The following is a 16,249-nucleotide window of genomic DNA, read 5'->3' as shown; positions in this document are numbered from 1 at the left end:
GGCCCTTCAGCCCAACAAATCCACACCAACCCTCGGAGCATCCCACCCAGACCCATCCCCCTATATCCACCCTAACCTACGTGTCCCTGAACACTATGGGCAATTTAGCATGGCCAATCCACCTAGCCTGCACAACTTTGGACTGTGGGAGGAAACCGGAGCAGATGCAGGGAGAATGTGCAGACTCCACACAGACAGTCCCAAGGTTGGAATCGAACCCGGGTCCCTGGCGCTGTGAGGCAGTAGTGCTAACCACTGACCCAACTTGCCATCACTTGTCATATGTGCCGTCCTCCTGAAGTGATGTACACCCTTCTACTCTGTGCTATCATATAGTCATGCGTCACCCCGAAGACTTACCTACTGTCTATATAAGTGTTAACCTGTTGAGTGTGTTATCATATTGTGTGCTTACATTTCAATTTTAAGACCATAAGACCATAAGAGCAGAAATTAGGCCATTCGGCCCATCGAGTCTGCTGCGCCATTCAATCATGGCTGATAAGTTCCTCAACCCCATTCTCCTGCTTTCTCCCCGTAACCCTTGATCCCCTTGATAATCAAGAACCTATCTATCTCAGTCTTAAATGTACTTAATGACCTGGCCTCCACAGCTTTCTGTGGCAGTGAATTCCATAGATTTTCTTTCAAGGTTCTCTTTTCCTTGAACTGTATCTAACTTTTGGATATCCCTTATTATTTCTATTTTAGTTCCCAAACTTTTAATTGTTCTAATCCAAAGTTTATCTTTTATATACAATTGACTATGCCAGATTCAGTTATCGTACAACTTGATAAGTTGATGGAGCACTCAGGAATCGGGTCAATGGACTGTTTTTTCATTTGTATGTAAGAGCTAGTCTCCACCATGAAGTATCAAACTAACTCTGCTAGCTTACAGACATCCCAAGCTTTATACAAAACATTACAACATACATATTAAAACTCCCATTTTCCTTTGTCCATACTTACTGCTTTTCCACAGTTTTCCCAGGCATTGTCTGTATTTTATTAAGGCTATTGCTATCATGATAGGATGGCTCCTATACTTCCAACTGTCCATCAGTGATTCCCATTTTCTTCCAACAATATGACTGAAAATTTAACCCCTTAACCAATTCAAGTCTTCCATCCTAACTTCAGTTTCCAGAAGTCTTGCAGGATTTCCTCCTCGAGAGTTTAATGTTACTGCCTCTATTCTCTGGCACACACGTACAGACTGGCTCCCTCCTGGATTTTTGTGTATTCCTTGCCCCTGTCATGAAGAAATGCATGTTTTTTAAAAAAGTTTTTTTTAATGTGCTAAACTATTAACCCCCAGCTCTTCACTTTAAGGCTTGTAAACTCTAATTAAAAATTCATGTTCACAAACAAGCCTCTAGACATCTCGGCATCCAGTTCAAAAAATGAAACTAGAATCATGTCTTCTTCTTCTTGATGTACAAAATACAAAATAAAATTAAACTTATGCAATGTTCCTAACACTGTTAATTATCAAAAATTCTATTGGATTAGTCGGTGCAATGTGCATTTTAAAAACGGATGTTAATCAGATCAGCCTGTAGTTACAAGGAATATCCTTACACTACTTCCTGCATAAACATGTCATTCTTGAAACTCACCAAGTCTCCAACACCATTCCTGTTATCTAGGGAAGATCTAAATATCGGCCTGAAGTCACCAATGGCCAAATAGTATTTCTGTCATGTAGATGGAGGGTTGCGCATGGAGACCATATAGAATGTAGGGGCGGCATGGTGGCTCAGTGGTTAGCACTGCTCAGGTTCAATTCCACCGCCGGGTGACTGTCTGTGTGGAGTTTGCACATTCTCCCCGTGTCTGCATGGGTTTCCTCTGGATGCTCTGGTTTCCTCCCACAGTCCAAAGATGTGCAGGCTAGGTGGATTGGCCATGCTAAATTGCCCATTGTGTTCAGAGTAGGTGGGTTATAAGGGGATGGGTCTGGGTGGGATGCTCTGAGGGTCAGTGTGGATTTGTTGGGCTGAAGGGCCTGTTTCCACACTGTAGGGATTCTATGATTTCTAATACCCAATGTAGCAGACTCGAAGGGAAATTGCTAGGAAACTGAAGATTCCAATGAGCAGTTCCTGATGTGTGTAACACTCCGAGAGTATCCATTGAAATCTGAGAATTCACAGAGTTTTGCAGCAGTTAATAGTTACCCAGGAAAGGTTAGATAATTAAAAATTTAGTCTCATCCCTGGGAAACTACAAAACTGACCTAATCATGTACTGAACACACCCCCATTACACCTCTACCAGACCCCGAGTACATCTATACCACTCTCTTCCAGGGACCAAACATTCGCCCGTCACAGTTCCACCAGCACCCAGCAACCCCTGCCCCGGACCCAACACGTGATCTCCCAGCCAGGAGCTGACCACCCACCCTTTCCCCTGAGATTGTCACCCTCTCCTTCCTACAGGATTCTCCTTCCTACTTCTCTGAAAACCTGCATCCCCTCTCCCTCTGCGTGATCCCACATCCCCCTTCTTCCAGGCTGGACGCAACGCCAGCCCCACCCTCCCACCCCAACCTGTCGTAAATATTCCATAGCCTTCCTGGCACTTGGGCAACTGCCCACCTGCAGCCTATTCACTTGCACCCTAACCTCTTACCTAGCTTACAGAGATTACCTTTCACAGGAGCTGTCAAAGTGGATGTCTGCACTGCTGGACATTTATCTCAGAATATTACAACTACAGCTATGACGAATGGGCACAGGTTGCCTCCCTCTGACTACCTTGCACAACAACGACACAGTTGGATTTGAGGGACCCTTTGTATTTCTGAAGGAGCTTTAATCCGAATCTCCTGCCAGAAATTAGTAGATCTTCCTGAATGAAAAATAATAGGAGTGGAGTGCCAATCTGACTGTGATTGCCATTCCGTAGAAAGATGGCCTATAATTGACAAGTCCTTCCTCTTTCTCTATCTCGACTGTCCTTAACTTCCAAGTTATCCTGAACAGGTGACGTAGCTAACCTCAATACAGCCAGCCTTTCCAGTACCTCCTCTCTTTTAGCTTTGACCCCGTACACTGCTTCTACTGTCTCAACTTTTACTGACATTTTGTCAGATTCCAATCAGTACACCAAAGCAAAGATCTTAATATTTTAGCCTTGCCCCATTCACACATCTGGAGAAAATTAGCTTGCATTTATTTAGCATCTCTCCTAACCATAGAACATCCTGAAATTCCATTCAACCAATGAGATACCTCTGAAGCGTAGTTGCTGTTGTCATGTAGGAAACAAGGCAGTGATTTGCACATAGTAAGATCTCACACACAGTGAATGTGATCATGATAATTTGATGAATGTGATATGGGTTGAGGGATAAATCTCAGCCTGGACTACTGGGGGAACTCCGCTCTTTGAACTGTGCTGTTGGATCTTTTACATTCGGTTCAGAGGGTAGGCAGAGATTCTCAGTGTAGTGTTTATTTCTGAAGATCGGACATCAGACAGTGCGGCATTCTATCACTGTCAGTCTGAATTATGTATTAAGAACCTGGATTTACACTAGAACTCATGACTTTCTGTTACACAGAATGGAGAGCAAGATGTATTCCCCAGCAATCAGCCTCACAAATAGATAAAACACCACTCCACCCTCTGGCAGGCAACTTACCAAGACCAATGTTATTCTAATAATTTCATTTGTCTACCTCCACCATTACAATAGAGCAGAGTTATATTTTCAGTGTTGAGGTATTGAGGATCACCCAGTCCACATTGGTTTGATTGTTAAACTGAGTGGTGGTAGTCATAGGCATGACATGAATTACAAGATGTGCAAGGATCTCTGTATATCCTCGTGTCACAGGATGTGAGTAGATTAGACTGTCGAATTCAGGCACTGAGGTTCACTCCCTGACAGTCTACTGCATGCCCTTAGAAACGTCTCACAACAAATAAGCAACATAGGACACACCCAACAATCAGAAAATAGGACTTCATGGATCAAGAGGATGAGGAGAGTCAAAGCAAGGGTAGGGGGATTGGAATGAGGGCAGTTGTCAGAGTAAGGGGAGGTGAGGGTTGGGTTGAGGGTCAGAGTGAGGAATGGAGGTCAGAATGAGAGGAGATTAAGGGTCGGAGTCAGGGTGAGGGAGATCAGGGTGAGCGTAAGAGTTGGCGTGAGGGTGAGGGATGTCAGAGTGAGGGTGAGATTCCTGATCCTATGATTATTGGACTCAAAACTCCATTCAGCCGGAAGACTTCCTGTTAAAGGTGAGGGCTGCTGAGGCAGGAGGAGACTGTGAGGATGTTTCAAAGTGGCTGCACACGGTAGCTGAATGCATGTGGAACCTTCAAAATGAGAAATAGCCACTGCCAACAAGCCAGGATTGTGCTGAGGAGTGATTCTGTGGGATTGCTTGTAACTGGGCTATGGCCCTCAACAAAGGAAATTTACCCACACTCTCTGTCACTGGGGCACCATTGCCAGGTACCTGCTAAATTCTGGCTTCAGTCAGAGGGATCAGGAAATTCCTGGTGGTGGTAGCATCTTGTTTGCAATTAGTTTCCTGAGCAACCAAAATTATTGTTACCTGATGAGTACAGACTGCTGTTGAACATTCAAATCCTGCAAGATGTCAAGATTTAGGGAACTGTCCTCTGCATCAAAACCTAGATAATTCCATTGCTGATGGAGTGAGTGTCTCAAAGCAAGGTTGAGTAAAACATATTCATTTGACAAAACTGCAAATGCGATAACAGGTGGGAAAATGTAAAATTGTCTATTTTGGCAGATAAAAACAATAAGGAAGTATATTGTACAAATTGTGAGAGATTGGAGACCTATGAGATGTAAAGAGATTTGGGTTCCCTAGGACATGATCCCTAGGACATGATTCCCAGAAGGTTAGAATGCAGGCACAGCAAGGAATCAGGAAAGCTAGCAGAATGTTATCATTTGTCACAAAGGGATTTAAGATGAAAGCAGTGAGGTTATGCTTCAGTTATACAGGCACTGATGAGACAATACCTGGAGTACTGTGTACAATATTGGCCTCCTTACTTAAGGAAGGATGTATATGCTTTGGAAGTAGTTCAGAGACAGTTCATTAATCTAATGTCTGGAATGAGCAGGTTATCTTATGAAGAGCTGTTGGATTAGTTAGGCCTGTGTCCACTGGAGCTTAGAAGAATAAGAGGTGACTTGATTGAAACACATAAGACCCTGAGAAGTATTGACAGAGTAGGTATGGAAAAGATGTTTCTCTTGTCAGGGAAATTAGGCATCGCTGTTTAAAAATCAGGGGTTGCTCATTTACGACAGAGATGAGGAGACTTATTTTTTTCTCACAGATAAACCCATTCTCAATGACAGGAAAGCCCAGCACATCAGTGCATCAGACAAGCCATTTGTGTCAAATGGGCAAGAAGACCAGTTAGACTTCTTTTGCTCTCTTTCCAACAATTGGTTGCATCTGCCTGAGGCAGACATGGCTTGGGTTAAAAATCATGACCAAAACTGGGGCACTCTGACAGTGTAGGACTGTAGTACCTGGGTATGGGCGAGCGGACCGGGGTGGTGGTGGTGGGGTTGGGGGGACCATGAGAGCCATTGGTGAATCCAGCACCTCCAAACTCAAACTGGGGTACTGAAATGCATCATTAATTTTAATCAGACATGGTTTCCTAGAATAGACGTGTGGCAGAATCTTGAAGTACAATCTTCACTTTTACGAATTCTAATAATGTGTTTTTTTTTGTTTATTTTTCAGTAAAGCCAATTGTTATTGACGTGGACATTTATGTGAACAGCATTGGCCCAGTATCTGTTATCCAAATGGTAAGTAACTCATGGGAAAGGTGTGAGAAGGTTGTTTAGGAAAGAATGTCCTTGTGTTCAGATTGGCTCACAGTGGATCAGGCAGTGCCCAGGGTTTGCTCAGTATCAGTGCGAATCAAGCAGTGCCCAGGGTCTGCTCCATATCAGTGCGGATCAGGCAGTGTCCAGGGTCTGCTCTGTACTCAGCGTGGATCAGACAGTGTCCAATGTCGACTATACTCGGCATGTCCAGTATCTGCCATGGATTCAATAAAGAAGGACAGCTTTATTTTCACGCTTTTATTTGGAGCTTTTAACTTAAAAATATTTTTACACTGTATGCTGCTGGAAGTGAAAGCTGATAACAGGCTTGATGGGTATGACTGTAGGCCATGCTGAATAATGCGACCAACAGATTATCAGAACCAACAGAGCATTCAATAAAGATAATTAGAGTCAAAGAGAAATGGAGGGAAGAAAGACTTGTTTAACAAATAGAGGAAAAGACGCAGAAAAGATAGGCATATTCTTTTAAAATAATAAGCTTTAATTGTCTTGGCCAAAAGAGTTAAGTGGCATGCATTAATAATTATTGAAGGAATGTGGAGTGATCAAATCAGCCATGACCTTATTGAATGGTGCAGTATGGTCAAGGGGCTGACTTGCCTACTCCTGCTTCATCTGTATGTAACAGCGGAGCGAGGGGAATTATTCACGAATTCTCAGGGTGCTTCTTTCTCATAACGTTACTGAACCAATTACATAATAATAATGGTGAGCAGCAGTAAACTCATTATTAAAGGTGTCAATTCTGGCTGGTCAATCCAGATGATAAATGAAGAGAGGAAACCGGCTAAAACATGGTACATCATTAACAATGAACATCATTAACAATGACATAAGATTGTAAGTCACGAAGATAGCACTCTTCCATTCAGTGTCTAGCCTACAGGAAAGAGTGCAACAAAGGTTTGCCAGACTGATTCCAGGGGATGGCAGGACTGACGTATGAAGAAAGATTGGATTGGGAAGGACTATATTCACTGGAGCTTAGAAGAATGAGAGGAAATCTTGTAGAAACTTATAAAATTCTAACAGGACTGGACAGGGTAAATGCATGAGGGGTGATCCTGATGATCATGGAGTCCAGAACCAGGGGTCACAATCTAAGGATACATGGTAGGCCATTAAGGACTGAGATGATGACATTTCTTCATCTAGACAGTGGTGAACCTATGGAATAACCTGCCACAGAAATCAATTATGGCCAAAACACTGATGTTTTGAAGGAGGAGTTAGATATAGTTCTTAGGGCTAAAGGGATATAAGACAATGGGGAGAAAGTGGAAACAGAGTACTGAGTTGGATGATCAGCCATGATCCTATTGAATGGTGGAGCAGGCTTGAAGGGCCTGCTGCTATTTTCTACGTTTCTATGTTTATGTAATAGCACTAATTCATAACACAGTCAAGGAAGCATTATACTTGCATGGGCAGCTATAGAACACCATTGATACATGTTGCATTTAACATTCTTGAAGCCCTACACATGAATTCCAATAGGATTGGAGCAGGCTAATAATCAGGTTTTCAAGACACAGGACGGATTTGGAGTGGACTACATTTCAAGTGTTTAAAGTGCACAACATGTTTTCATTCAGTTTGTCACAGAGCCTGCAGTTAATCAATAAACTTTTAAAACCAAACAGAGACATGCCAGGGAATTCCTAGAGGCCTGGTATTCTAACTGGAACTCCATCAACAAATACATTGAATTAGACCCTGCGTACAAACCAATGAGAAACAGAACCGGAAGTGGTACCAAATACCCCAACAAACTGAGGCATATAAATAACAAGCGGGACAGAACGCTGACGCTTCACCGGAGGCGCACTGATGATGTTACCTAGCAGGGTGACGAAACGTTTGCAACCAAACCCACCAGCTCAGTGAGCATGTCTACAACCTCAATAAACCTTAGCAGGGACACAGGAGAACTGGCCTGTCTTGTTTCTTGAACATGGAGCCCCAGCTTTACAATCCATTTGAAATCGGCACCTCAGAGAGAGCAGCACTCTATCAGTACTGGAGTGTTGGCCTGGATCCTCTATTGAATTCTCTGCAGTGGGACCCAGACCTTTCTGAACACTTCCAAAAGTGTTACCCTCTCTCAGTATGCCAGCTCAGATGGCAGTCACCGCCGTACTCCTGCTGACGGAGCAGGACCCACCCCAAAAGGAATTCAAACCACATACTCGTATTTCACATGGAACCTGTTGGCTGTAAGGCAGATATTTCTGTTGTCCATCCTTGATGATGTTGAGAGCTGGCTTTCACCATGATATCAGCAGATTACTCACTGCTCCTTTCTGTGCAGAAAATTGCTGAGTGCAAACCTTACAAAAACTTACTCAGCAAGCTCATTCCTCACTCTGTTGGCTTCAGCACAATGCCTGTACAAATTCAGTCATCCATCTCCCCCTTATCTCAGCCATGCAGTCAGATTCCCCTCCACCCCCCAACCCCCACTCCATCACTGCCTGCTCAGCAGCCTTTGGCTGCTGCATTCTCTGTGATATTTCTTAATGCTCCACAGCCAATAACGGTTGATCCATCACAGTCCAAGAACAATTCACAGATGAAAGGGAAAGATTGTAATGCCACAATGCAGCATAGTCCAATAGGTAACCAATGACATTATTGAATAGAATTGGCCAATGGTGTAATTTAAGGTAGAAATTCTGAGATTTAAAGGGAAGGGCATCAGCTTTCTTAGCCAAAGGAACATTAGTGAAACATTTACATAGTCTGACAGTTTCATTGTTACTTTTAGTTCAAACTCAATTAAAGACTTTAAACTTCCTCATTTGGATTCAAATTTAGTTTATCGGGATCATTATTTCAGTCACGCTATATTTCACTTAGGAGTTCAGGTGGCCCTGTGGCTCAGTTTATTAATGCTCCAACCATTGTCAGTTATCAGCTACAGGAAGATACTGTGCTTTAATGGTAAATTGCCCTTGGTTTTTTTTTGCCTTATGATTTTATACACACATTGCCCAGATATGGCCATTCTGCATTTTGTTGACTGGTGAATCTTGCTACTTCGGAGCTGCATGGTGAATGCCTGTCCCAAAGCATCAATGATTTTAAAGCAGTTCCATTATCAGACACATGTAACAACAAGATGTTGGCTGTCATGATCAATAAAGAAACGAGATTTACATAATCAAAAGAAATCACCATTCAATGAGCTAGTAATAAAATTATTTAACAACCATTTATTTAATGTGACAGTAACAAATAATAGCAAGCAGGAAATCAGGACACATGTATTGCAGACAAAGAGGAGAAGAAATCTGAAACTCTGGACCCTGAAAGATTTTGGATGCTCGAGATCAATTGGAGTTTTCAGCATTGGCCAAGAATCTTTGTGAAATGGGGGTATGAGGGGAAAGGTCAACAGTGAAGGTGTATGTTGATTTCATTCAATCAACTGGTGGAGCAAATTCAAGATGCATCCTCCTGTTCTTTTGTAACAGACTTGAGGAACTGAATGACCTCCATCTGTTCTCATCTACAGCACACTATCTAGCAAACTTGAGGCTGTATATGTGAAAATCCTGGAACTCTCTCACTAATGGTACTCTCCCTACACAGCAGCAGTTCAGACAAGTATCATAGAATCCCTACAAGGTGGAAGTAGGCCATTCAGCCGATCAAGTTTGCACTGACCCTCTGAACAGCAACCCACCCAGATCCACCCCTTGCTTTATCCTTGTAACCCTGCAATTCCCATGGTTAAACCATCTAGTCTGCATATCCTGGACACTATGGGCAATTTAGCATGGCCAATCCACCTAACCTACACATCTTTGGACTACGGGAGGAAACCAGAGCACCTGGAGGAAGCCCATAGGGACTCTGGGAGAATGCACAAACTCCACACAGACAGTCGTCCGAGGGTGGAATTGAACCCAGGTCGCTGGTGCTGTGAGGCATCAGTGCTAACCACTGTCGCTCAGCACCACCTCCTACAGGACAATTAATGATGGGCAATAAATGCTGACCACCTAACCAGGAATGCAATGAATCAAAACAAAATGACAACACTCCATTTGCCTTTCTGATCACTAGTTGTACCTGCATACTAACACTTTTTAATCGTATCCCAGGACACCCAGATTTCCCTGTACCACTGAGTTCGGCAGTCTCTTGCCATTCAAACAATATGTTGCTTTTCTCTTCTTAACTGGACAAGATCATATTTTGCCACATTATGCTCCTGCCAATTTTTTGTCTACTCACTCAATCTATATTCTTCCCTTTGCATACTCCTTATGCCCTCTTCACAACTTACTTTCAAACCTATTTTGTGTCATCAACAAATGTAGCTACCATACCTTCAGTCTCTTTGCCCAGTCATTATTATAAATTGCAAACAGTTGAGGCCCCAGCACTGATCCCTGTGGCACAGAAGTTGTTACATCTTGTTAACCTGATAAATAACTTTTACTGACCCATTGCTGCCTGTGCTGTTTCTTGTTAGCTCGCCATTTCTCCATCTATACTATTTTGCTACAGCATTGCAACATGAACTCTTTTATCGTGCAGTAACCTTGTCACCTCATCGTGAGACATGAGGAGAAGCCTTGTCACAAATGAATGGTTAAGTTCCGATATGCTGGTGGTGAAGGCAGGTTCCATTGAAGCTTTCAAGAATGGATTGGATCATTATCTGAAAAGAGAGAGTGTGCGGGGAGGGCTCTGAGGTGAATTTCTTCTAAGACAAGCCAGCATGGTCAAAATGGGCTGAATACCTTCCCTTGCTCTAACTGTTCTGTGAAGTTTGTATTTCAGAGAGAAATCACCTGAGCAGTTGTCATCAAACTGAGAAATTTTGCATGCTTGTGCATGTTTCACTCTCTCTGTGCCTCATATGTGTGTGTCTGTATCTCAATGTCTTTGAGTTTGTCTCTGTCTACGCCTGTGTATTTTTTAAAAATTTTCTTGTGGGACAAAGGCATCACTGGCTGACCAGCATTTATTGCCTACCCCAAGTTGCCTTTGAACTGAGTAGCTTATTAGGGGCTAGTAGCATTTCAATGGACAGTTGAGAGTCAATTATATTGCTATGGGTCTGGAGTCACACATAGGCCAGACCAGGTAAGGATAGCAGTTTCCCTCTCTGGAGGACTCCCTCCCTGAAACACAATAGAGAACCAGATTTTTCTTTCCTGACAATCGGAAATGGTTTCATGGTCATCAGTAGATTCTTATTGAAATTAAATTCCACCATCTGCCATGGCTGGATTTGAACCCAGATCCCCAGAACATTAGCTGAGTTTCTGGATTACTAGTCTAGTGATAATACCACAATGCCATTGTCTCCCCAGGGTAGGCATGTCAATGCATGTGCATATATGTGTCTGTGCCTATGTGTCACTCGTTGAATCATTCTTAGAATCATTCTTAGAATCATTCATTGAATTGTTATGTAACAACAAAGCAAAAGATGTTGGAAGTCACAGATGGTAAAAAATCATACATCAAAGGGCAATATAAGAGAAATCACAATCAAGCTAATTTCTAAATAAATTAGAACACTAAATCTTTTGTGAATTGTTTATGTGTGTCATATTGCAGCCTACGGTTGTGAAAAACAAAGATCTTGTTAAATGTGTTTATCAATCTTTTTGTGATTCTGAGTTAGACGTTATCATTGTATAGGAAATGATGATTAAGGTTCTGTGAAGAGCAGTTTCATTTAAAAAGACATCAATATTTATTGTAGATAAGGATGTATTTCTAACCAGATATGACTCCAAACTAACAGTGGTCGAAGATATATTGGTGGAGTGACTTTTCAAAAAGATTTAGATTGTAATTAAACAACACTGCATTGTAAATTCTGGATGTTATCAATGACTGACAACTGGCTTAGTATCTAAATGAACCCTGGAGTCACTGATGACAGATGGACAAATGAGTTGAATTTGATCTCTGATCTGTATCATAAACCATTTGTAGCTCTGAATTTACTGTAGTACAACACCTGGTGTTAGTGACCCTGAGCTCTGATGGTGAAAAATAGAACAGGAGTATCTCCTAATGATCTAATTAGTGTGTTGCTGCTGATAACTTGTTGATGGATGGTCTGACTGCTAAGCTTGATTTTTTAATGGGGTTTCTGATTTCAAATTTCACCTAGAGGGTGAATACCTTTGCTCATCTTCCACAAGTGCCATGGATTCTTTACATTTACGGAGAAGACAGATGGAACCTCAGTTTAATATCACATATGAAGGTCATAACCTACAACCAGCATTCTCTCAAGTGTCAGCCTTAAGTATGTCCTCAGGTCTTTGGACTGTTATTGTGAATCTATAACCTCTTGACTATGATGTGATTGCATTGCATTATTCACATCCCAAAGCAATTCATATGAGATACTTGATAAATTCAGACACTAAGCTGCAAACCTACCAAGGTCGGGGACTAAGAGCTTTGTTAAGCAGGTAGGTTTTAAATCGGGCCATAAAAGGGGAAAATGAGGTAGAGAAACCCCTATAGGTTTAGGGGCAGAATTCCAGAACTTAAGATTCCAGACAATCCACAGCACTGAGAGGTGGAACAATTAAAATTTTGGGGAGGGGTTGCAGTTCACGAAGTCAGCATAGGATGACTGCTGATACTTAACAGTTTGTGATGAGTTTTTGACCTTTTTCTGTGCAATCTATAATTGGCTATAAGAATAATTGAAAAGGAATTTCAAGTGTTGGCCTCAATTCTAAGGGGACCAATTGTAATTTTCCTGAAGGTAAGATGTTTAATCTATGGAATTTGGCAGTTCTTGAGCTGGAAACAATACCAACCAAACAGAAGTTAAAATGCAAAAGCCCATTCGACTGACAGACACAAAGGAGAACTGTAACAGGGAACAAAAGAGAAGACACTTTTGCAAGGAGCTAATTGTATAATGCAGTTAAACAAGGTTGGAGACAGATTGTGAATTAGCCAAGTTTCAGCTCTGTCAGTGCTCGCTTAATCAGGTTTACTAAAGAAGTCTTGTTAAGGAGTCTCTGAGGAAACTGTGGCATCAAGACTTTGGTGAATCTGAATAAATAGATTGTGCAGGAATGTACTGATTTTGGTGAAGACTGTGTCTAGGAGCATCAGGTGGAATGGAACTATCATTCCAGATGTCTCAAGAACCAAATCCATTAAGTGGGAAAAGTGAATGATTCTGTACTCTGGAGGCAAAGTAAAAAATGATGAGATTACACATGGTACTACACTTATGTAGGGGTAATACAAATACCTGTAACTTCACGAAATAGCCTTTAATTTACCTACAAATCTATTCATAATTTATAGGTTGACGGACTGTAATTTGTTTGTTAATTCATGTTTAGTTTACAAGGATCATGATATGTATTAAAGTAAGACCTATAAGTGGAAACTTGTACAAGTTCACTCAGGGGTCATTCAGTAAACGTGGTTTGTTTGGTTTACAGTTTGCTCACAGGGACAGTACCAGGTTGTATTCCTGAGGGAGATTACAGAAATAAGGATGGAACATGGATAGATTCTGAAAAACAGGATAAGAAATTTAAATTCCAATTAGAATTGGAAGGAGAGCCATTGCAGACTGAAAGTAAAGGAATAATGGGTGAACATAGTACATATTAGGATACACTCTCCATGTGAATAAGACAATTTATTATCATTGTGTAAATTATCTGGAAGGGTGGTTTTCATTGAGAATGCTAGGGTACTAGACAGAAAAGATTCAATGGGAGAATAATGCAACAGAAGAATGGATTCTGATGGGAGAATTAAGGAGCTAAAAGGATGGGCTTCAGTCAGGGAGTTAAGATGTCGGGAATTGGGAATCAAAGGATTGGGGATTGAATTTAGGGTTAAGGGTCTAGAAATGATGGCAAATGTCTCAACTCAGAATCTAGTCTGTGTTCAAAATTTTGTCTTGTAGAGTGAATACACGTCTTGACTTCTGACAGTGATTCGTCACATTGTGGTAATCAATTGTTTTATCTTCATGGGCAGGTTAGAATGGAGCTGGTGTTAATTGTTCACAGTCATGTGGTTGCATCATTGAATAACGATTCCAAATACTTGAAAATGTATTTATCACTTGAATATGAGCCCACTGAAATAACTATTGGACTGTAATAATCAACACACTGAATGTTGGCTGAAACATTGGCATTGAGAAATCTGCATGGTGGGATAAGGAGATAAGGCCCATAGTCACTTGGGATGCTCCAAAGATTTCACAGAAGCTCATACTGACTTAGAAACAGCCGTAGATAAAAGTTTATGAAGGCAAATTGCTCCTGGTCAAATATTAATCCTATATTTACTTGCCTACTTCGCAACAAATGCTGTTATTAGCATTTTTCCCTGACTTTGAAGCATTGTTCAAACCTTTCGTCTCTTGTAGCCCCTCTCCCCACGATCCTCTCTCACTCCTTCTACTTGAGCTACGTACTCCCAGTAAGAGTTGCCAACTCTGCTAGGACATATTCCTGGATATATTACCACATGTCCTCTGTGGTTGAACAGCCTTTAATCTCATTACCAACAATAAACAGAAATGTTAAGAAAAATGGAAGCAGGACATTAAATGTTTTAAAACCCCTACAATTTCTCCCACCCTCAGGTTGCTTATAGCAAAATTGAGGAGGTTCATGTTTAATCCAGTGAGGGTTTGGAGGGGGAGCTGCAAAATGTAGCAGAGACAAGGGCATCAATCTGCTCATTGTGGTCAGGGTGCAGCTCAGAGTGAAGTTTTAGAAGCCTGGAGGATATAGGAGGAAAGGAAAAGCAAGTGCTGCAGTTGGATGCAGTTTGAAGAGATTTCACAGTTCAGAAAGGCTAATTTGCTCCCAGGTAAATGTACATGTTTTAAATTCAAACCACTTCTCAGTAGTGGAATGTTGTGATAGTCATTCTTGATACCTCGTTCAAGTGTTAGCGGAAGTGGTTTTCTCATTATTAATCTTGAAGCCCACACATTAAACATCCCATTTTCATTAAAGCAGATAATACATTCCGTCTTTACCACTGCAGACTGGTGGTAAATTGCCCCTGAATGATTAGCAGGAGCAGCATCAAAGTAATAGGATTACTCCGAGGTAGACTTAATCATTCTTCCTCTTTCATTAATATAATTTTCATCAACACAGCATCAAAGCAACTGCAAAATACAGAAATGTTTCCCAGTGAACTCATTTCATGACGTGAATTTTGAATGTTAGTCTCTCTGGCCCAAGACAAAGATTATTCAGAACAATATAGCATGTAATCAGGTCATTTGGCCCATCTGGCTGATGCTTGTTTTAGTTCTCCACAAGAATATTTTGCATTTGCTCCTCATCTCACTCAGCTTCATTTCACTGCATCAAATGTTCATCTATTCCTTTCTCCTTCAGGTGTCTAACTGGCTTCACCTTAAAGCTGTGAAATGTATTCACCTCAATGATTCCCGGTGCTAGTCAGTCCAAACAATACAGGTTCTCTCGGATTCTTTCCGGAATTGATTAATAACTCTCTTATATCTCCACCACCATACTCCAATCCAGATTTCACCGCAAGAGGATTTCACCTCTTTCCTATGGCTACCCTATCAAACGTCTTCCTCATTTTTAAGGTCAGATCAATCAGCTCAATACCCAGCATGTGAATGGAACAAATACACTTTTCTAGAGAAAAGGCTTTCAGCCAGTTCAGTCTTTGCTGCTTATTAAAACCTCACAGACTCAGGATTTGTAAAATATCTACTGTATTCTAGACCATTCCCTGCAGCTGCTCCTTATTGTGGTCACCTTTTGGAATTGACCAAAATCCAGGGAAGAGCTAAGGCCAAAAGGAGTTGGAGAAAGGCTGAAATAAATCAGGGAGTAGACGAGATGCCAAGCTGGACTCCATCTCTACTGCTGTAAACACCTCCCCCGAAGGGAAATGCTCTACCACTTTCAATGCTGCTTTCTGCAACATTTTCCCCACTTGTTCTCACCCATCTTGACCCATGATACCTTAACCCTGTACATCTCTGCACTGCCTAGTAACTCACAGTGGAGACCTCCCCAACTTCACCAATGGTAATCGCTGTGCCATCCACTTGCAATTGTAATACAAACCCCTCTCTCATTCCATGAGGAAAACAGCCCGTAACATAGCAGAAAATATCAAGCAGGTGGTTGGCTGCCTGACATTCAGCCCTTTGGGGTGACATGGTGGCACAGTGGTTGGCACTGCTGCCTTCACAGCACCAAGGACCAGGGTTTGATTCCATCTTTGGGTGACTGTCTGTATGTGCAGTTTGCACATTCTTTCCATGTCTGCATGGGTTTCCTCTGGGTGCTATGGTTTCCTCCTACAGTCCAAAGATGTACAGGTTGAGTAGATTGACCATGATAAAAA

The 16,249-nt window shown here is 41.7% G+C and overlaps 1 protein-coding gene across 1 annotated transcript in view; it reads left to right on the top strand.

The window, feature by feature from the left end:
- The first annotated feature begins 5,762 nt into the window (after positions 1-5,762).
- The window catches only part of LOC109936967 (gamma-aminobutyric acid receptor subunit gamma-4-like), a 107,177-nt gene continuing 96,690 nt past the window's right edge, over positions 5,763-16,249 (top strand). Inside the window, exon 1 of the mRNA XM_048604863.1 lies at positions 5,763-5,824. Coding sequence (XP_048460820.1) covers positions 5,822-5,824 — 3 coding nt within the window. The 5' untranslated portion in view covers positions 5,763-5,821. The remainder of the gene's footprint in view (positions 5,825-16,249) is intronic.

Source organism: Rhincodon typus, chromosome 14, assembly GCF_021869965.1.
Source record: "Rhincodon typus isolate 14 chromosome 14, sRhiTyp1.1, whole genome shotgun sequence".
In the NCBI taxonomy this organism is placed as follows: Eukaryota; Metazoa; Chordata; class Chondrichthyes; order Orectolobiformes; family Rhincodontidae; genus Rhincodon; species Rhincodon typus.
Note: the sequence above shows the minus strand (reverse complement) of the source record. Positions and strands in the feature narration are given on the sequence as shown.